Here is a 22,045-nt window from a genome sequence, read left to right as displayed (position 1 = left end):
AGCCCTCTGACCTAACTGTGACCTCTCACCAGTGGCTGGCACACAGTAGGTAGCTCATCAGTATTTCTTACTGCAAAACATACAGACTTAGGCTTTCTAGTCAAATTTTGGAAGATATCTATAAGTCACCTAGAAAATTCTGGTGCTTAATTTGAATATTAACAACAATGGTTTTTTGATTTCTCAGACTAAATGTTCAAAGGCACCTTTTGAAAATCAAGGCTAAAGTGACAAAACTTCAAAAGTGGTCACTGTGGTCAAAACAATTTTGAAAGCCGTATTGCAGCACAATAACAGTCAATATTCATGTTAAAGTTACGTCTAAGAATGGTAGACATTTCTTGAGTAGCTCCTCTGTCATGCACTATTGACTCATTTAATGCTCAAAAGAATCATTTGAGGACAATCTTACTATCACCTTTTTGCAAACGGTGAAATTGAAAGAATAGAGAATGGTGGACCAGCATGCTAACCTGCCCTGCTCTCTCTTTCCCGCTGTGCCAATACCTTTCTCATGTTGCTTATCATGCAGCACAGCAAGGAACAGATTTGCATTACGAGTCACTAGGAGAGCAACAGACCTCAACATCGGAACTAAAAGGATTCTGAAATAAGTTGCTTTACCACGGGCAGGACACTGGCATTGCCCAGTCCGCTCTTGCACGTTTAAAAATTGCTGGCGAAAGTTCACGCAGTTGGGTTCCCAAATAACAGATTTTGAATCAATGTTTAAAAAATATACATCTAGCCCTAACCGGTTTGGCTCAGTGGGTAGAGCGTCGGCCTGTGGACTGAAGGGTCCCAGGTTCGATTCCAGTCAAGGGCATGTACCTTGGTTGCAGGCACATCCCCAGTAGGAGGTGTGCAGGAGGCAGCTGATCGATGTTTCTAACTCTCTATCTCTCTCCCTTCCTCTCTGTAAAAAATCAATAAAATATATTTTTTTAAAAAATACATCTACAGGGAGTTCAGAAGAATGAATTTCATTTAAATAAAAGCTTTAGCATGTGAAACTTGAGAGCAATGAGTCGAGATGGAATGACCTGCGTGCATATCTGTGTAGATTCATTGTTAGCGGACGTCTGGGTGGCAAGGAAGGGCTTCTGTTCGTTTGGGTTAGAGAAGGAAGCCATCAGCAGATGCCATCATTCTCTTGTCTGGAGGAAGGTTCATAATTAAGGAACTTGATATTTATACCCTTCAGGGCAACATAGGACTTGATTGACAGGGTTGACCTGATGGCATCTACAAATGCAAATACACTTTCCCATAATGCTGAAATTCGAAAAAAATAAATAAATTAGATGAACAAAAAAATACTAATTTATGACTTTTTTCTGCTTCCTTGTGCAGGGTGTTTCGAGTGCTGTATTAAATGCCTGGGAGGCATTCCCTACGCCTCTCTGATCGCCACCATCCTGCTGTATGCTGGCGTGGCCCTGTTCTGTGGCTGCGGTCATGAGGCGCTTTCTGGGACTGTCAACATCCTGCAAACCTACTTCGAGATGGCGAGAACTGCCGGAGACACACTGGACGTCTTTACCATGTAGGTCGCTCTGTGTGGCTTCTCATTTCCAGAGTATATGTACACATTGCTGTGTGTGAAATAGAGTTAAGTGAGGCAATGTTATATAGACGAGCAGAATTCTCTTAGGTTATGTACACGAGTCCAAAGGACATTGACCCTGACCACGAGCACATGCTGCAGAGCAGAAGATCAGAGCCCAACTTAATTTGGACTTAATTTGTGTGTTCCTTGACTGTAATGCTTTACCCAAAATTCAGTTACCATTAAGTGGATTGCTCAAGTTTCTGTTACTCTTGTCATCTGAGCAGAGGCTTTGCTAATAGGATAGAACCGTGGTCGGCCAACTGCGGCTCGAGAGCCACATGCAGCTCTTTGGCCCCTTGAGTGTGGCTCTTCCACAAAATACCACGGCCTGGGCGAGTCTATTTTGAAGAAGTGGTGTTAGAAGAAGTTTAAGTTGAAAAAATGTGGCTCTCCAAAGAAATTTCAATCGTTGTACTGTTGATACTTGGCTCTGTTGGCGAATGAGTTTGCCGACCACTGGGATAGAGCACAAGATGGAGCACAGGGCCTGGTGTAAACGGAGACTCTGCTGCTGACTCTAGGAAAATCACCCAGACTCGCTGGGTACCCAACCATGGGTGTCCTATCAACTCTCTTTTCCTGTATCACAGGATTGAGGTGACTACTAAGAAAACATGGTGAAAGGTTCCTTATTGACTCCTGCAAAAGGACAAGTCATAAGACACAATGAGCCCCTTTCCACCGGCACCAATTCCTCTTCAAATGCACACTTTACCCACAGCATGTAAACTCCTGGGGCCACTAAATTATGGGGATGTTAATGTTGTTTAAAAAGAGAATGCGGGCATAGTCTGGAGGGAGAAAAGAGTTTGTTGTTCAAGCTTCAGTCCCTGACTGCCTGACATTATAGGGAGCAAACATTTAGAACAGAACTACAGAAGAACTTACTTTCCAGTCAATTCCCAGTTCAGATCATAGATTTGGCAATTTCTTGCCCACACAGCTTCTTGCATTTAGTTCACGCTTCTTGAGACTGTGCTGTTCACATTGCTTTATTTTGCCATTCTAAATAAGTTAAAACCTTCTTAATGTGTATAATTTTTCTGGAATGAGATGCTTTTAGAGTTACAAGTCTTGGTGGTTATATGGCTGGTAAGGGTGACTTTGCTTTTGACTTATATAACTCGATCAAAAAGGGATTAATCACATTCTTATTTACCAGGGCAGTTCCTACTGGCCAGGTATAATTATCACCTCAGACCCTAGTCTAAGACAACACTTGGGCAAGGTGGACAACTTTCTAACTAGAAGATAACTTTTCTCCAACCCCAATTTCAGAAAATATAACATATTGATAATTTTTAAATAACCCACCAGCTATAGATACATAGATTGTCTTGAGCAAAGTATTGCTCATAAGTTATACTTGTTACTTTATTTATTAAAGTTGCTTATGTCCATGAAAAGAGAAAAGGAGATGCACATTACTATCAAGTCACGGGGCAAGAATTCCCTACTGGTGGGTGGAGGGCAGGTACCCTGAGTGGTAGCAAATATTTTAGTGAAAGGGAAGTTGAAATATTTGTGTTGATCTAAAATATACTGGTACTTAAAAGTTGAAGACCACCTCCAACTACCCCTGACACACACACACACACACACACACACACACACACACACACAGTGATTAAGCGGAGGAGGGAGCTGATTAGCCACTTACTTAAAAACTAGATATATTTAAAAACATATTCCTGTGTCCATTGATTATGCATATATGCATACAAGTTCGTTGGTTGATCTCTTCCCACCCACCCACTCACCCCTGCCTTCCCTCTGAGGTTTGATGGTCTGTTCAATGCTTCTATGTCTCAGGATCTATTTTTCTTCATCAGTTGATGTTGTTCATTGGATTCCACATATGAGTGAGATCATGTGATACTTACTTTTCTCTGACTGGCTTATTTCACTTAGCATAATGCTCTCCAGGTCCATCCATGCTATTGCAAGTTGTATGAGTTATTTGTTTTTTATAGCTGCATAGTATTCCCTTGTGTAGATACCACAGTTTTTTAATCCACTCATCTGCTGATGGGCACTTAGGCTGTTTTGAAATCTTAGCAATTGTATAGAGGGTTGAAGGCCTGGGATGGGGGGCAGGGGTAAGCTAGGAGAGGTCAATGGGGGAAAAAGAGACATATGTAATACTTTCAACAATGAAGATTTTTTTTAAAATGGAATTTAGCAGACATATAAAATAGGAAAAAAAAAACATATTCCCTAACTCTGAAGTATCAATTTAGAGTTTCTCTGTCACTGACAAATGGAAATGATAGTTCTGAAAAAATAGCATTATCCATTACATTTATTTCTTTAAGCCCACAGTAGACAATTTATCAATTTCCATTATATTGGCTATATAGCATGAATTGATACTTGAGAGTTTATAAATGATCTTCATCATTTGAAATATAATTAAACTATTGAAAATGATTTGGATTATTGCAGGATTATTATAGAACCTTAAGAAAATGATTGCATGGATATATTTTAATGTTATAAAACTGACATTTTCTTTTTTCGTTTTATTTCAGCCTACACTGGACAAAATATATTTTCACTGTGCATTATTTTAAGCTACCACAGATGTCCTTAAAATCTCCAGATTCTCTGTATTTAGACTACACCCAAATTGCTAACTTTAGTTTTGGGATAGATAATTTAAAGAAATACAAGCCTAATAAATGTCATGAGATGGTTGTACACATTTATTGGAAACCAATTGTCAAGATATTTATTTGACATTTATACAGTAAAATTTAATATACCACAGAGCTCTGCTAAAGCTCCGAGGGAGTTCAGGAGAGACGTCAGAGACCATGCTCAATTTGGCACTTTTACCAAAAGCTGCTCTCTTAGATTGGAATTGAAATGCAAAACCAATAATGCATGGTTGGAATGGAAAGAATGCCATGTTGATAGGAATAAAAGCAAGGGCTCAAATGATCTCTCCTGTCAGACTTCAAATAACCAGAATTCCTATACCAGACCCTGTGATGCTACCAAATGAATGGAGATTCTGTCAACAAACAGGTCCTGAAAACACAGAGGGAAGATGCGCACCATTAACTACGCGGTATAATTAGTACCAGTGGATACATTCAAAGATTTCATAAAGGTTCAGACAAGGTAGAGATTACCCCAGGTGGGGCTGCCTTACAGGGATATCAGCCATCAGAACAGATAAGACACAGAAGTGAAATAGGGGATATAGAGCAGAGGTAAGTGAAAGCTGATTGCAGGCAAAGCACACTTGGAAATAAGCTAAGGCAGGTTTGGAAAGAATGAGTAAGAGAATGATTGTGGAGGAAAGACTTGTTGGCCAGCCTTAGTGATTACAGAGTCCATTTCTTTTCTCCATCGTTCTCATGCTTGATTCAGTCAAACTGAGCACTTCTACCCCATATGCTTATAAAGGGAAAGAAGCCTGTTTGCTGGGTGTGTGAACCCAAAGATAAAACCAATTGTCCCAGACCCCTGTCTTCCACCTCCTCTGACACACATACACACATCTCGAGGTGGTCACTGTCTCCGAGTCTACGGCAATCATGAAGGACTGGCACACTGAAATCTGACTCTTCCGTTTCACTAGCCATCTGTCTAGCATCCAAACCTTCTTCTCATGAATGAATTGCAAATCACCTCCATTCTCATGCAATCTCTATTTTAGGCATAAAATTCTAAATACCATTAGCCTTCACCAATGGATGATGATCTGAAATCTAAAATGTAGCTCCTATTCTTCAGCTGACACCACCCACCAATCATTTTGTCAAATGCTACTTGGGGTGTGGAGACCTCTCTAGAGAGGGAAAGAGTGACTTTCTCAAAGATTTGTGACTCGTTGATATGTATTTAAAACTCACTCTGCTCCTCCTCATTTACTTGTTTTCCCAGAAGCTTTTCCTCCCTTAATCTGCCGGTTTCGTATGGCAAGTCCATGGTCATTTGCTGGCTGCAAATGGTTGTGACAATGAGTATGTAATTTCACCCACTGTTCCCGCTGGGGAATTATTCCCACACTCCAAGTACAACTTCTATTGTCCCACTTAGCCGGTTAGGCCTCCCAGCACGGGATACAGCTCAAAGCTATGCCGCATTCAGCTACAAGCGGAGGCCTGTTTTCTGGTTTGTGATTCGGACTTTGTCATTGGCGAGCCCCTTGGCAAGGTGTTATCACTGTGCTCCGTAGGGGTCTCTTGACTGAGTGAGCAAGTACGTACGGTAGGTATTTAACTTTTGCAAATCAGATCCACATATAGGACAATGAAATATGGAAACTGGCTAGAGAATTAGATATCAAAGAATTCCAACCACTAACTTGGCTCAGTGACTTGGCTTCTTGAATAACTTTCCTGAGGACTGAGCAAGGGACAGCCTGACTCACAAGTACACACCCCTTCCCCCTAAAATGTGTGAAACAGGGATTGCATCAGGGTTTTGACAGATTATAGTGAGGGCTGGGCAACTGGTACTATTGATTTCCAGAGTGACTATATTTCATTTTCAAAATGTTAAGACTGTCACTTGAGGTCAATGCATTAAAAACTGAGCTTACTAGATAGTGAATTCTTTGATATTTAATGCACACATAAAAATTAGTTCCTGTTTGCCTAAAGCAGTGGTCCTCAATCTTCCTAATGCTGCAACCCTTAAATATAGTTCCTCATGTTGTGGTGACCCCCAACCATAAAATTATTTTCGTTGCTACTTCATAACTGTAATTTTGCTACTGTTATGAATCATAATGTAAATATCTGTGTTTTCCGATGGTCTTAGGGGACCCTGCTAGCGGTTCTCAACCTGTGAGTTGTGACCCACAGGTTGAGAACCACTGCTGTAGAGCCTAAGACCATGAGAAAACACAGGTATTTACATTACGATTCATAACAGTAGCAAAATTACAGCTATGAAGTAGCAACGAAAATAATGTTATGGTTGGGGGTCACCACAACATGAGGAACTGTATTCAAGGGTCACGGCATTAGGAAGGTTGAGAATCACTGGCTAAAGCAAAAGAAAGCAGAAAGCTCGGAAAATAGATATACTGGTTTTGCTCTCAACTAATGTAATGAGTGTATAAATCTTTGTCTGCTTGCTGTTCATGTTGATTCCTTGGGTGTTAATGAAATGGGAAACGGTTATCAGTAAGTTAATGATGGGAGTGAGCAGGAAAGGAAAGCAGGAATTCATGGCACGATAAACCCAGGTTTCATAGGCTCATGGAAAGCACTGCAACGCGCAAACCATGTGTTCTGACCCGGGGGGTTGATAATGACACCAGATGGCTGAAGTCTTCTAATTATAAGAAGTTCGAGGATCAGGCAGATTAGTATTGATGTGAGATTATTGATTAGTTGTGGAGAGTCAAAACTAATTTCAGTTGTAGCTAGAACTTCAGTTAGAAAACCGTACTGAATTCCTAACTTCTGATGAAATAAACAGTGAGCATCTCCTTGGGCAATATTTCAGCCAGACTGGTAGTTCTGGAATGAGTGTCTAAAACCCCTCACTAAAATAAAACCACAACCACCACCAAACCATGAGGAACTGAGACGGAGAGACAACAGAGTGTGTGCTGATTCTGGGGCCAAACTCCCTGGGTTTGTTTCTTGTGGTCTCTGCTCCTTTCCACATGCCTCACCTTGGACAAGGAACTTAACCTGCCTGCCCAGTCCCTCACCAGTAAAAGGGACTCACCAATGCTGCCTATTCCTAATGTTGGCATTTTAAAATGATTGTAACATGGTTTATACATTATAAGCACTAACATTTGATGAACATGTTGGTGATAATGGTGGTGACCAGGGTTATCATAATGATGGTGACCATGGATATCATAATGATGGTGACCATGGATATCATAATGGTGGTGACCATCTATACTAATAAAAGGGTAATATGCTAATTATACTGGGTCGACTGGACATCTTCCAGATGTCCGACTTCCTTCTGGACAAAGCCACATTGGCGGGGGCCAAGTCAGAGGTGGTTAGGGGTGATCAGGCCGGCAGGGGAGCAAGCAGTTAGGGATGAGATCAGGGCAGCATGGGGGAGCAAGCATTTAGGGGTGAGATCAGGCTGGCACAGGGGTACAAGCAGTTAGGGGGCAATCAGGCCAGCAGGGGAGAGTAGTTAGGGGGCGATCAGGCCGGCAGGGAAGGGCAATTGGGGGTGATCAGGCTGGCAGGGGAGAGCAGTTAGGGGGGTGATCAAGGCAGACAGGCAGGCAAGCAGTTGGGAGCCAGTGGTCCCAGATTGTGAGAGGGATTGCCAGTGGGATTGGGCCTAAACTAGCAGTCGGACATCCCCTGAGGGGTCCTAGATTGGAGAGGGTGCAGGCCGGGCTGAGGGACACCTCCTCCACACAAATTTTGTGCACCAGGCCTCTAGTGGATATCATAATGATGGTGACTATGGCTATCATAAGGGTGGTGACCATGGATATCATAATGATGGTGACCATGGCTATCATAATGATGGTGACCATAGCTATCATAAGTGTGGTGACCATGGATATTATAATGATGGTGACCATAGCTATCATAAGGGTGGTGACCATGGATATCATAATGATGGTGACCATGGCTATCATAATGATGGTGACCATAGCTATCATAAGGGTGGTGACCATGGTTATCATAACGGTGGTGACCATGGCTATCAGGATGGTGATGTCTTCCCTGAAGCTGTATCACAACTTGAATGGCCACCATCATGCTTCCTAAAGTCTGTTGGTCTCTGGACCACAGTGGAGCCAACCTATTCCTGTAATGAATCTATGAGCTTAGGTTTTAACTAGAGTAGATATTTCAGGTAAATACCTGAGTAGATCTCAAGCTGAATTAGAATTCAAAGATCTAATTTCTATTTACTTTAATAACAGCCAGGGATACAGCAACTTTAGAAAAAAATAGTTACAAATAAGAACATGATTTTATATTAAAATAATATTAAGATTATCAGGTAGAAAGGAAACTTACTTTGTTCTTTGTGGGTCAGAGAGAGGTTTGGGCCAATGAGTTCCAATTTATAGGGAAATCGTTGTTTGGATTGGTATAAAGAATATACCAATTTCCAAGGGTCAGAGTTTTCTAAAGAGTACATGGCTGCCCCTGTGAAGGAGTTCAGACAAGGCTGGTGATGAAGTTCCAGACCTGAGAGCCCAGAAGTAAACCCTTGCATGCACAGAGAAATGATTTTCAACCAGGTGTCAAAACGACACCATGAGGCAAAGATGGTGTCTTCAGCAAAGGAATTTGAGGAAAATGGATATTCACTTGCTAAAGAAATTGGCCCCCATCTTACATCATTCATAAAAATCAACTCAAAATGGTTTATAGAATGAAATGTAAGACCTGACATTGTAAAGTTCCTAGAAGAAAACAGAGGCGAAGGACTTCATAACATCAGTGTTAGGGATGATTTCTTGGGTATATGGCAGAAGCAAGAACAGACACATGGGACTACATCACACTTGGAGGTTTCTGTGCAGCAAAGACCACAGCAGAGTGAAAGGGCAACATGCAGAGCGGGAGGGAATATCCGGAAACCACATATCCAATAAGAGATTGACATTCAAAACATATAAGGAACTCCTGTCGCTCAATAGCAAAACCAATTATCAGACTTACAAATGGGCAAAGGTCTTAAGGAGACATCTCTCCAAAGAAGAGAGACAAGTGGCAAACAGGCACATGAAAAGCCGCTCAACATCATTCATCATCAAGGAAATAGACATCAAAACCACAGTGAGATGCCACCTCCCAGCAGTTAGGGTAGTCATTACATAAAAATCGGAAAACAGCACCCCACCCCCAAAATAACAAGAGTCGGCAACTCTGTGGAGGACTTGGGACACTTGTGCTCTGTTGCTGGGAATGCGCACTCTCGCAGCTGCTATGGAAGTCAGCATGGAGGTTCCTCAAAGTGAGGAACTGTCATGTGACCCAGCAATCCCACTTCCAGAGGAAATTCCCATGTTCCTCTACCAGCATATCTTCTAACTGGGTATGATTTGTCTGTACCCATGGTCGGCAAACCGCGGCTCGCGAGCCACATGCGGCTCTTTGGCCCCTTGAGTGTGGCTCTTCCACAAAATACCACGGCCTGGGCGAGTCTATTTTGAAGAAGTGGAGTTAGAAGAAGTTTAAGTTTAAAATATTTGGCTCTCCAAAGAAATTTCAATCGTTGTCCTGTTGATATTTGGCTCTGTTGACGAATGAGATTGCCGACCGCTGGTCTATACAAATGCTACTGATTTTTGCATGCAAATTTTATATCATACTACCCTGCGGGATTCTTTTATTATTTGAATTAGTTTTATCATTGATTCTCTACAGCTTTCCAGGTGCACCATCTATCATTTGTAAGTAGAGGTAGTTTTGTTGTTCTCTTCCCATTCTTATGGCGGGGATTACTTTCCCTGATCCAGGTGAATTGGCAAATACACCCAGAACAGCTCTACATGGAAGCAGAGACTGTCCTTCACTTCCTTGTTCCTCACTTTACTGGGGACACCATCGAGTAAGAGTCTGGGCTTAGGGTTATGATATTTACATATATATGAAAACATTCATCTATTCCTATTTCTCAAGAAAGTATTAGAAAACATGACAGTTTTACCAACATGACTTATAGGTTGAAATAAAAACAATCAGTAAAAGATTGTGTGTGAGGTTGTGTGTGTGTGTGTAGTAGTATGTGTGAGGTTGTGTATGTGATTGTGTATGAAGTTGTGTGTGAGGTTGTGTGTGTTGAAGTTGTGTGTGTTGAGGTTGTGTGTATGTGTTAGGTTGTGTGTGTGTGCTTATATCAATAATATATTTCCTGAAATAGTTAACTACTGTGGAGCATTTTTCTATGTTCAGATATAATTTTCCAGAGAGAGAAAGAAAACAATGAAGTAAGAAAAAATGTTATAAAATAGGTAAAGGAAGTACAATTTTTCTTCATACTATTCATTTTCTGCAACTTTTCAATAGATTTGAAATTATTCCCAAAATAAAAATGAAAATCTATTATTAAATGTCATTTTAACCTGGACATTTTACGGGAAAGCCCATTCCGCCAAGCTCTCCAGAGTGTTTGTGATGTCCCGTTAGATCTGTAAGTTGAAATCCTCAGATTCTCTGACACGCGTGAGGGGCTGATGCAATGCACATCATCTTCCTCACTGCCCTTGACAAACACAATTGTGACAATACTTAGATTTTCGGACAGTGGGAAGCAGCCACTAAACAATCTCTCGGGTACATTGAATGTTAGCAAGCTCTTCTTGATCTTTTTATATGCCACGAATTCACTTATGCTGTTCTTTAAAAAAATATTGCGAAGGCTGAGGAGGGAGAGGGGACAGATGGAGGGGGTCAATGGAGGACATCTGTAATACTTTCAACAATAAATTTTTAAAAATATTGTCATAGCATCCAGAGTTTGCAAATCTCCATGAGCATGAACTAAACGTCTATGCCCTCATCTCTCCCCTTGTGTAAACTGGACAGGCTTTCTCCTCATTGCTGCCACCTACCTGCTCCACTCCGTCTAACCTCTGCGGAGAGGCTCAAATGACGCAGGACAGTATGAAACAGAGCCCCTCTCGTACACGGCTCTCCCGGCTGCAGAAAGAGAGCGCTCGCTAGCATGCGTGCCTCTCCACATACCAGGGCCACTGCTAGGGTGCTTTCAGAGGCAGCAAAACGATTACTTTGTGGTTTTTCTTCGAGAGGGCTTTGGGGTTCCCATACACTATTTTAAATAACAGAAAAATCCATCTGCAACTTACAGGCAGTACACGCGTCTCTCTCTTAGGTCCACGGGCACTCGGTTGTGAGAAAAGAAGGAATACCTACCCATTCCTCTATGGGATTATGCTCTAACGTGGCGCAGGCCCAGTTCCATGTGCTATCTGTTAGTGATTCTGCCTAAAAGGCTTCCTCATCAAACTCACAACTTCTCTCTGAAACTGTATTTTTATGAGTGATGGTATCAGCAGCAGACAATGCGAGGGATGGTTTCCAGTAAGTGTGACAAAATACAACCACAACTGACTCTTAACAACAACAAAAAATAGGAGGTGGTGACTTTCCTGAAAAGGAAGGTGTCATTAACCATAAAGCTTTGCTCCTCTCTCCATGTAAGTTTTTAAAACTCGGTGATAGATACATAAGTCTTTCAATTTGACATCTCGTCATAATTAGAGGCCTCATATGCCCATGACCTTGCTTACCAGCCGGAGTTGAGCAAACACCTTTGGAAATGGGATCCGCTGCCTCGCCCAGACCAGCCTGGCGTGCGCCCGGGATGGGCCGGGGGAGGGAAGAGGCAGAAACGTAGACGTGGCCAGCCCTGTGCACAGATCCTGGGAGGCGTGAGCTGGGGGGCCCTGGCTGCAGGTCAGCCATGCCTAGGTGCTGACACAGTCCCTGTCTCCCCCCAGGATTGACATCTTCAAGTACGTGATCTACGGCATCGCGGCCGCCTTCTTCGTGTACGGCATCCTGCTGATGGTGGAGGGCTTCTTCACCACGGGCGCCATCAAGGACCTGTACGGGGACTTCAAGATCACCACCTGCGGCCGCTGCGTCAGCGCCTGGGTACGCTGCCCGTCCCCGCCAGCGCTGCGTGTGTACATTCCCGTGGCACGCCGTGCTTGCCCTCCTCTGCCAGGAATTCAAGTATTTTTTTATTTTTATTTTTTAAATAGATTTTTAAGAAGATTTTTTAAAAATATATTTTTATTGCCCCAACCGGTTTGGCTCAGTGGATAGAGCGTCGGCCTGCGTGGACTGAAGGGTCCCGGGTTCGATTCCGGTCAAGGGCATGTACCTTGGTTGTGGGCACGTCCCCAGTGGGAGGTGTGCAGGAGGCAGCTGATCGATGTTTCTCTCTCATCGATGTTTCTAACTCTCTATCCCTCTCCCTTCCTCTCTGTAAAAAATCAATAAAAATATATATTTAAATATATATATATTTTTTTATTGATTTCAGAGAGGAAGGGAGAGAGAGAGAAACATCAATGATGAGAATCATGGATCAGCTGCCTCCTGCACGCCCCACACTGGAGATGGAGCGCAACTCGGGCATGTGCCCTGACCAGGAATCGAATCATGACCTCCTGGTTCACAGGTTGATGCTCAATCACTGAGCCACGTCAGCCGAGATCAACTATTTTTCTTAAACATAGTAACATTCCCTCCTTTGATCACTATCTTAACTCTTAGAATATTATGTTCTACATTAAGATTATTTCATGTGAAAATTTAGTTTCACATTCTCAAATCGCACACAACACAAGTGGTTCTATTTTAGAGGCAGCAAAACTGTCAATTGACTTATGATTCTTTTTTTCCCAAAGGGCTTTGGGATTTCGATATACTATTTAGAAATTCCAATAACAGAAAAATCCATCTGCAATTTATAGACCATACTTGGGTCTCTTCTCCTTAAATACGTGTCTGTGTAGTGTACCTTACATTTGGGGGGAATTGTATCATCTAATGTCTGTTTGATCGTGATCTGAGGTGAGAATTACACTGTCATGCTAACTTAGGTTTTAAAGCCTATTGGTATGATGGCTGATGGTAAGCCAATGTGCGGTGCCCTAGAGCAGACACAGCCAGGGCACACGCCTCTCTGAAAGCACAAGAGGGCGAAAGTGAAGGGCGATGCGGGTGCATGAACTTTTGCATCTTCATGCAGCATCGTTTCCCTGTAATGACACATCAGAGCTGCCATCCTTGACTAACACGCTTTCTTCTTTTCCAGTGTTATATACGAACATGAATTTCATCTCAGCACATATTTCATAGTAAATAAGATGTCTCTAGTAAGGAATGATATAATTTATTTCAATCGTACACAAAAGGTTTTTTAAAAAGCCTGTGAACCACAAACCTTCCCCCAGCTTGTAACAAGTTCTGTCATGCTGCTCATGTCAGTGGCGATCAGAACCTGGTATGTTTGCCGGTGGCATCAGTATCTATGGTTGCCTCTGGAATGATTTCTTGTAAGACCCTTTGGGGGGACGGGGGGCAATGCTTATTGCAATATCTAAGGTTTTAGGATCGGTAATATCAAATTACAGATCTGGGGGATGTTAAGTGAAAGGTCTTGGATTAATTTTAAAAAAATAAAATATGGCTATTCAATGGGCTGTCAGTAAGAACTAAGCGATTTCTCTATTAAGAAGCCAGATCTGATTTTAGATCCATTTATATACTGCCAATCAAGGATAGTGAATTCAATTAATGATAGGCTTTCTCTTATCATTGGGACAATATTATTCATTTTTAAGTATTTTTTTCTTAAATTTATTGGGGTGGCATGGGTTAATAACATATACGTTTCACATGTACAACTCTATGACCTGTCATCTGTATATTGATTGCATCTTGTGCTCACCACCCAAAGTCAAGTCTCCTTCTGTCACCATGTATTTGACCCCCTTTACCCTCTTCATCCTCCTCCCACCCGCTTTCCCCCCGGTGACCGCCATTCTGTGGGACAATATCATTGTGACACATCTGTGTGCCTTAGTAAGTCCCTCAGCTCCTCTGGCTCACGGATCACTCATTTACAAAGGAGACAGTGGATCATCTCTAATTCTCCCTGCAGCTCAGGGCCCATGATTCCAAAGCACCCGTGAAATGACAGAGAAGGGGGTCTCCAGGCAGATTTCACCCCCGGGAGCCACCCTGGCAGGAGGAGTCAGCACTGGGGGTTTCATGAGAACGGTCAATGAATGATCTGCTCGCCGTGCAGACAGCTCAAAGCCCTCTCAAATGAGAATTTTTAAAGCCAACATGCAAGCCACATTTTTTCAGTAATAGTAACAATTGTGTCACCAGTTCTTCCCAACAGACCGGAAGGGTGGCAGCCGCTTCATGGGCTCCTCCCAGGCCCCCCCACCTCTGGCTCAACCTCTCCCCCTCTCCCCGGCTCCCCACAGAAGCTGAGCTCCTTCTTCAGGCCAGCAGCTCAATGGGGAGGCCTCTGCATCCCAGCGGGGAGGCCTGGCTGTCCAACCATGCACATGCGGAGACCAGCTCCCCTGCACACCCAGAGCCCTGCACCCCTCTCCCCGCCACATGCTTTGCACCCCTCTCCCCGCCACATGCCCTGCACCCCTCTGCCCGCCACATGCCCTGCACCCCTCTGCCCGCCACATGCCCTGCACCCCTCTCCCCGCCACATGCCCTGCACCCCTCTCCCCGCCACATGCCCTGCACCCCTCTCCCCGCCACATGCCCAGCACCCCTCTGCCCACCACATGCCCAGCACCCCTCTCCCCACCACATGCCCTGCACCCCTCTGCCCACCACATGCCCTGCACCCCTCTCCCCGCCACATGCCCAGCACCCCTCTCCCCACCACATGCCCAGCACCCCTCTCCCCACCACATGCCCAGCTGGCTCATCGTGCTGGATGTGAGGCTCCATGGACTCAGAGGGGAAATGAATGCTTTATCACTCACCCGTCTGCTACTTCCCTTCCTTTCTTTCCCATTTCCCTTCTGCCGCTTCCTTTCTGCCTGCAGGTGGAGTGTTCCTTACAGTCTGCTTCACGTTCTGTGCCTCACCTGTGAGCCACCTTCTCCATCGGCCTCAACTTTAAAATATTCTTTTGAGACTGTGCCCCTCGGCTTAGCATCCATCAGGCGTCCTCACACTACGGCCCGCGGGCCACATGCGGCCCGCCGAGGACATTGATCCGGCCCGCCGGGTGCCGCTGCCTGTCCTGCTTAGCAGCCGAAGCGTCCCGGGCCCTCAGTGCACATAGGAATTTGTTCATCGTTGTGTTTTTTTTTAACTATAGTCCGGCCCTCCAACAGTCTGAGGGACAGTGAACTGGCCCCCTGTTTAAAAAGTCTGAGGACCCCTGATACCTGATGCGACGTCTCGGTCACAGGGTGGAAACGCTCAGAGCTGGTTCTGCCAGTGATGGAACCTACAGCGGTCTCCCTTTGTTAAAGTGGAAGCATGATGGAACTGATAACTTTACCTTTTAATTGAGGGATTACAATTCGGAAATGTATTACTGTGAAGTGACAGGTCCTGAGTTCCGAGTTGGTGAGTTGTTTGTAAATTCTGTGCCAGAAGCAGTTCATGAGACGGGCCCTCCTCGGCCGTGGCCTGCACGGAACCTGGTCGTGCATGTCTGGTGCCCAGAGAGGCTGCGCAGACATCAGGAGCTCCATGTGGCTCACGTCCCCGAGGTCTGGGTCTGCCTCCCTCCTGAGTGTGTGCTGTGTCACAGCAGCACGTTCCCTGCGGGCCCGTTTCCCGGTGTTGAGGGGGTTCGGAGCTCAGAACCTTTGGGTCAGAACCACCTGCTGCTTTTTGTCAGCGCCGCCGGCTTCTCGGGTGTCATTTTTACCTGAGCGGTGCGTGTCTGCTCAACGAACTGTGAATGTCTCAGCCATCAAGGCTAAACTGATGGGAATTCAGGTGAAAAGCCAGTTACCGTTCACAGTCGCTCTCAGGTCACACACTGTGACCTCAGTGGCCACACGTGCCAGGAGCAAACATCGAGGCTGGCCTCCTCCCGACGGGCAGGGACAGCGGGCCTCTCGCAGGTCGGCACTTCAACCTCCTGCTCAGTCTCCAACAACCAATGTCCAAGTTGAGATCAAAACAGCAATTGCATGTTCCTTTAAATTTCATGGACTAAGAAATTACTCCTATCAATCTTGTTGAATTGAATGCTAACACGTGGTAGCACGTGTGTAACATATGTGTGGCACAGCTGAGGAAGTGTGATAACAGGATGCTTCCTGTGGCAGTCATTTGCATGTTCTGATGAAATGGCACTGAAATAATGATGTGATAATGAGATGTGCTGACTATTAATTATGAGTCTGGCACCCAATCCCAATCACTCTATGGCAGGTTTTACACCCGATATCCATGAGCTAGGGTCAACCAACTCAGAGAAATTTTACTGAGTTTTATTTCTTGGTGAATTAAAAGGGTAGCATCTTAATAAGTGTGAGTGATGTATAAAGCAGTTGCTGAAATACAGAAAGCCAGCGAGGCCACTCTATGTATCTAACGTCCACAAGGCCCCGTCCTCCCCTCCTCCCTACAATCAGGGCCCGAGCTACTGGAAATTAAAAGTCAGTGTTGATCAAGGCCATGAAGAATAGATTCGACTTAAATAGGTCACCTCTGTCTGCACCTGACCTTTAGAGATACAGAATAATTAACAATTTGCTAAATCAAACGACTTCCTTTGAGTTTATTTTTGATGTTAGATTGATGGTGGACTGTGGTGAGTTTCCTCTGGCTCCATCACAGCCCCAGAGGTCAGCTCACTCCCAGCTGGTGAGTGAGGACGGGATCTTGAAGGGTAAGGATGTACCCGGCTCCCATACGGGCGGCCCAGTCCCTGACTTCAAGTCCAGGAATTCTCTTCTCTCTCCCAGTTGTTGCTTGTGTTAACTGTATTCCCCAAACAGAAGAAGTGGAGGTGAATTTTACAATGAGTTTCATCTAAAAATAGATATTAATAAGGCCAAAAAGATCAGGAGAATGTCTTTAAATCCTCACACTGTTCTGATAATACTAGTTCATTTAAGATCCAGAAAACAGATTGGTGGTTGCCAGAGGCTGGGAGTGGAGGGAGGAGCAGTGGGAGAAGGGAGTCTAGACATGCAGACTTACGGTTATAGATAATAAGCCCTGGGGATGTCATGTACAGCGTGGCAGCCATAGGTAACAATACTGTGTTGCATATTTGAAAATTGCCAAGAGAGAAGGTCTTAAAGGTCCTCACCACCCACAAACCATTTTGTAAATGTGTGTTAACTAGACTTACTCTGGGCATCATTTTGCAATGTATACAAATTTCAAATTATGAGTTATATATACTTATGTTCACACATGCCGGTCACCAGGTGTTCTGACTCTGATCATGAAACTATACCACAATTCACTCATGAGACACAATAAGCAAAGAGTGGCTCTCTCAGGAGGCAAATTCAGCTTTGTTGGCACATGCAAACATGCATCTTCACCCAGAACACATCTTTATCCAACTTCCAGTTTTGTTGTGAAGATATAGTTAAGGGTGGTTGGGTTGTGAGAGAGGAAGGGAAGGAAAATTGTATTCCTATTGGGGAAATGTACAAAACACCCATCATAAAAACACCGACTGTAGCTTGAAAGAACCTACTGCTAGGTGAGTTACCTGGAAGATGTCTGCACACCTGGCTGTTCCCTGCAGGCAGGAACTGAGTTCTCCTGCTGAGCACCAGGATTAGCGCAATAACTGAGTGACCGTTTGCTCATCCCTTCAGTCCACGAACACTGCGTTAGTGACAAGTGTGGATCAGTCATTGAAATATGGATGTGAATGTAGTCCTAAAAGCTCTCTCTTGGTCTTGTTGTTCATTCCTGTGTTCTGTGTGTAACTGGCAAATGACTTGCTAGCATCAGGTCAGGCACACAGGTGATGGTGAAGGCTGCTCTCTTTCTGAAACAGGATTCAGCTGTGACTCATTTTGCACAATCTAAATATTCCAGTTCATATTTTCTAAAGTTCACAGAACGTGTGTTCAGATTCATAAGATCAACGCACGAATGAACTGGGCATTGAGATGCAGGCGGATCACTCCTTGTACATCCCAACCACTGCCGTGGTGACTCCCCAGCAGGTTTATTCTCCTAACCTTCAGAGTCTCTTCTGTATCCCACGCCACAGCCCTCACCAGTGTTGTATCTACAGCACCGAAACCCTTCGATATCACACATTGTAAACAAAAAAATTCTTCTTTCCCCGTGGATGACACGTGTTCTCTCTGGACTTTTCTCGGTTGCAGTTCATCATGCTGACCTACCTGTTCATGCTGGCCTGGCTGGGCGTGACGGCGTTCACCTCCCTGCCCGTCTACATGTACTTCAACCTGTGGACCATCTGCCGGAACAGCACCCTCATGGAGGGGGCCAATCTCTGCCTGGACCTGCGTCAGTTCGGTAGGTGCATCTCTGAACAACATCTCACAGTGTTTTCCCCGAGTAACTGCCTCAGAAACACTGCCAATCACCTTCTGCCCTAGGGATGAGGCTATCAGAGTATCCCTTCCCTTTTAAGGCATTGCTGTTGATTATGGGTGGGCATTTGAGGCGGCTTGGGAGTTGATCTCACATCGTGAACATGGGATCGCCCATCGGACTCCTTGCACTTTCCCAGGCTCAGTGGGGGCAGCCTATGTTTATGGTCCCATGATCGCTGTACATATCATGAGGTCTAGTCCAAAAATCACCTCAGAAATATGCACTTCATTGTCTTCTGAAACAGGACAAAGATACTGAGCATTTTTGGTTTAGTTTTATAATTTTTTTCATAAAGAACTCATCAGGCTTTCAAAGTGGAAACAGCCACCTAACCATATTTTAGAAAGAGTTTAATTTCCCAAACTGCAAATCAAAATAGTCACATTTCCCCCCCCAAAATGTGTTTTAATATTTGATTTTGTTTATTCTTTTAATTAGTAGAGCAGGAAACAAAGACTCTTAATAATTGATAGGTCACTATTATAAGTTTCAGTTTTATTTTATGGGTTAAAGTCTACTAGGTCTGATATTATAAAAGCTACACCAGCTTTCTTTTCATTAGAATTTTCATATAAAACACTTTATTCATACATTTATAGTCAATGTTTCTGTATTCTTACATTTAAACTGTGTCATAGATAAAGCAATATAAAGTTATTTATAGCTTACATTCAGAGGGATTTAAATTCACCTTTCCAGCAGACCGGGCTGGGAGCTCTAGCCATCCTTACCCTAATCCAATCAAGAGTTAAGAAGGTTTCAATCTGGGGTTGAGTCTCTATTGGACTGGCCTATTTCCACCTCACCCAAGGGGGTTTCTGTTCATTGTCGAGCTTTTCTAGTTACACTCAGGTGGCAATAACAACAAAATCAAAGAATGTTAAATGAATCAGAAGTCCTCTTTGGTTACTTTTATTTAGGGCTGAAACCTCATGTAACAATAATATTTTTTATGTGCATATGGGCTCATTATGTGTGGCCCTTATTCTAAATGGTTTATATACATCGACTGGTTTAATTTTCACAAGAGTTCTGTGTGGGGGGACACTGTTACTACATCCCTTGTAAATGACGGAACTGAGGCACAGGAGGGTAAATGGCTTGCCCATGGTTACACATCTAGTGAGTGCCCGAGCAGGATGCAATCCTGGCAGGCTGGCTGCAATGTCTGTGTTCCAGATTTTCAGTCCACTGCCTCTCCTATTGAAGCAGGTACTGAATTACAAATGTGGAAAGGTCAAGTCCAAGCTCACCTACCCTATTCGGAATTCTTTTCCTTCATTTGTAAAACCATGGGAGCTATACTATCTAATAAAGAGGGAATATGGTAATTAACCATCACTCGGTCACAAAGATGGCTGCACCCACAGCTGAAGCCAAGTTCCCATAAGGAGCCTTAACAAGCAATCAGCAGGAACTTGAGGCTATACCCTCCCCCGCCCCCATGGGGCTTGACAGGGGACCTCAGGCCACCTTCCAGCAGGGCTTGACAGGGGACCTCAAGGTGCGCTTCCTGTCCTGGTGCTGGGCTAGGGGACCTCAGGCCACGCCCCACACCAGGTGGGGCTTGACAAGGGACTTCAGGCCATACCCCCCACCCTGGCACCAGGCCGGGGAACCTCAGGCCACAGCCCCCGCCCCAGCACCGAGCCAGGGGACCTGAGGCTGTGCCCCCCTGCCTGGCGGGGCTTGACAGGGGACCTCAAGGTGCACCCCCAGTGCTGGGTTGGGGGACCTCAGGCCACGCCCCCCGCCCAGGGGGAACCTGAGGCTGCACCCCCCTGCCGGTGGGGCTTGACAGGGAACCTGAGGCTGTTCCCCCCTCCCAGTGCCAGGCCAGGGGACCTGAGGCTGCGCCCCCTCCCTGCCTGGCAGGGCTTGACTGGGGACCTCAGGCCATGTCCCACACCTGGTGGGGCTTGATGGGGGACCTCAAGGCACACACCCCCACCCCAGTCTTGGCTGGGGAACCTCAGGCCATGCCCCCCCATCCTGGCACCAGGCCAGGGGACCTGAGGCTACATTCCCTGCCCAGCAGGGCTTGACAAGGTTGGGACTAGCCAGGTCTGGATCTATCCCAATGAGGGGAGGGGGGCAGCCAGGTCTGGGTCTCACGCGATTTTGAGGAGCATGTGAATGGGTGGGGACTTGACTCTAGGTCCCGTGATGTGCCCCAGACCAGCCGTGGGCAAACTACGGCCCACGGGCCAGATCCAGCCCGTTCGGCTATTCTATCCGGCCCGCGGAGCCGAAAGAGCAGAGGGTTCTCTTACTCTCCCCTCCGCTCCTTTACTTTGAATTTATATTAGTTCACACAAACGCTCCATCCATGCTTTTGTTCCGGCCCTCCGGTCCAGGTTAAGAACCCATTGTGGCCCTCGAGTCAAAAAGTTTGCCCACCCCTGGCCCCAGACTCTGACAGGAGGAAGGTTTCCATATACATTTTACTAATTTTCTTTCATCTCTGACACTTCTATTATAAAGGGCAAATAGCAATATTAAATTATTCCCTCTAATTAATCCCCTTTTAATGTGCACGAATTTCATGCACCGGGCCACTAGTAGGTTTTATAAGAGACATGCAAATCCACATGTTCAAATGGACTTTTTTCACAGAATGACTATTAACATCTCACCTACTAACATCTGGGAACGCTGTAGATGGTTAACATCTGGGAATGCTGTAGATGGTTAACATCTGGGAATGCTGTAGATGGGAACACTGTAGATGGTTAACATCTGGGAATGCTGTAGATGGGAACACTGTAGATAGTTAACATCTGGGAATGCTATAGATGGTATTCTCCAATGAGGTTTCCTTGTGCATTAGGAAAACGGGAATCTTTCACCAATTGGTATCCTCAGGCCCTGTGGCTCCACGGTGATAGTGTAGATAGAATGTGGGGTGGCGGGGGGGGCAGTGTAACTGTTCTGTCACCATCCCCATCTGTCAGACCAGGTCCCTCTGACCCAAGTGAAAAGCAGATGATCTGCTCTGAGCGTGAAGTTCTCAGCAAGAAGATGATGGGAGGGTACGGACAGCTCTCCCACTGGGTAGGTTTCCCCCATGGAATCGTGTCCCACGTGAACACAGGCAAAGGACACCTCAGCTGGCAGTCACCACAGGAGAACAGCTGCTCGGAAAACCATGGCTCTGACCCCAGTCCCTCCCCACAGTGTCTTCCTTTTATTCTGCTCATCTGAAAAATTAAAACTGGAAATATGTGACTAGTCTCAGAGAGAGTTGTCAGGCAAAATACAGGACATCCAGTTAAGTGTGAATGTCAGCTAACAAGCGATGTTTGTAATACAGTATGTCTCAAGTATTGCATGGGACATACTTACGGTAAGTTCAAAGCATGACTTGGATTCGAGCTTCCCT

At 44.9% G+C, this 22,045-nt stretch overlaps 1 protein-coding gene across 1 annotated transcript in view; it reads left to right on the top strand.

The window, feature by feature from the left end:
* The window catches only part of GPM6A (glycoprotein M6A), a 93,855-nt gene that overhangs the window by 61,264 nt on the left and 10,546 nt on the right, over window positions 1-22,045 (top strand). The window contains exons 2-4 of the mRNA XM_080662368.1: window positions 1,354-1,546; window positions 12,048-12,204; window positions 18,429-18,582. Coding sequence (XP_080518494.1) covers window positions 1,354-1,546; window positions 12,048-12,204; window positions 18,429-18,582 — 504 coding nt within the window. The remainder of the gene's footprint in view (window positions 1-1,353; window positions 1,547-12,047; window positions 12,205-18,428; window positions 18,583-22,045) is intronic.

Source organism: Plecotus auritus (assembly GCF_963455305.1).
Source record: "Plecotus auritus genome assembly, chromosome: 3".
Taxonomy (NCBI): Eukaryota; Metazoa; Chordata; class Mammalia; order Chiroptera; family Vespertilionidae; genus Plecotus; species Plecotus auritus.
This window is presented reverse-complemented; position numbering and strand designations above follow the sequence as displayed.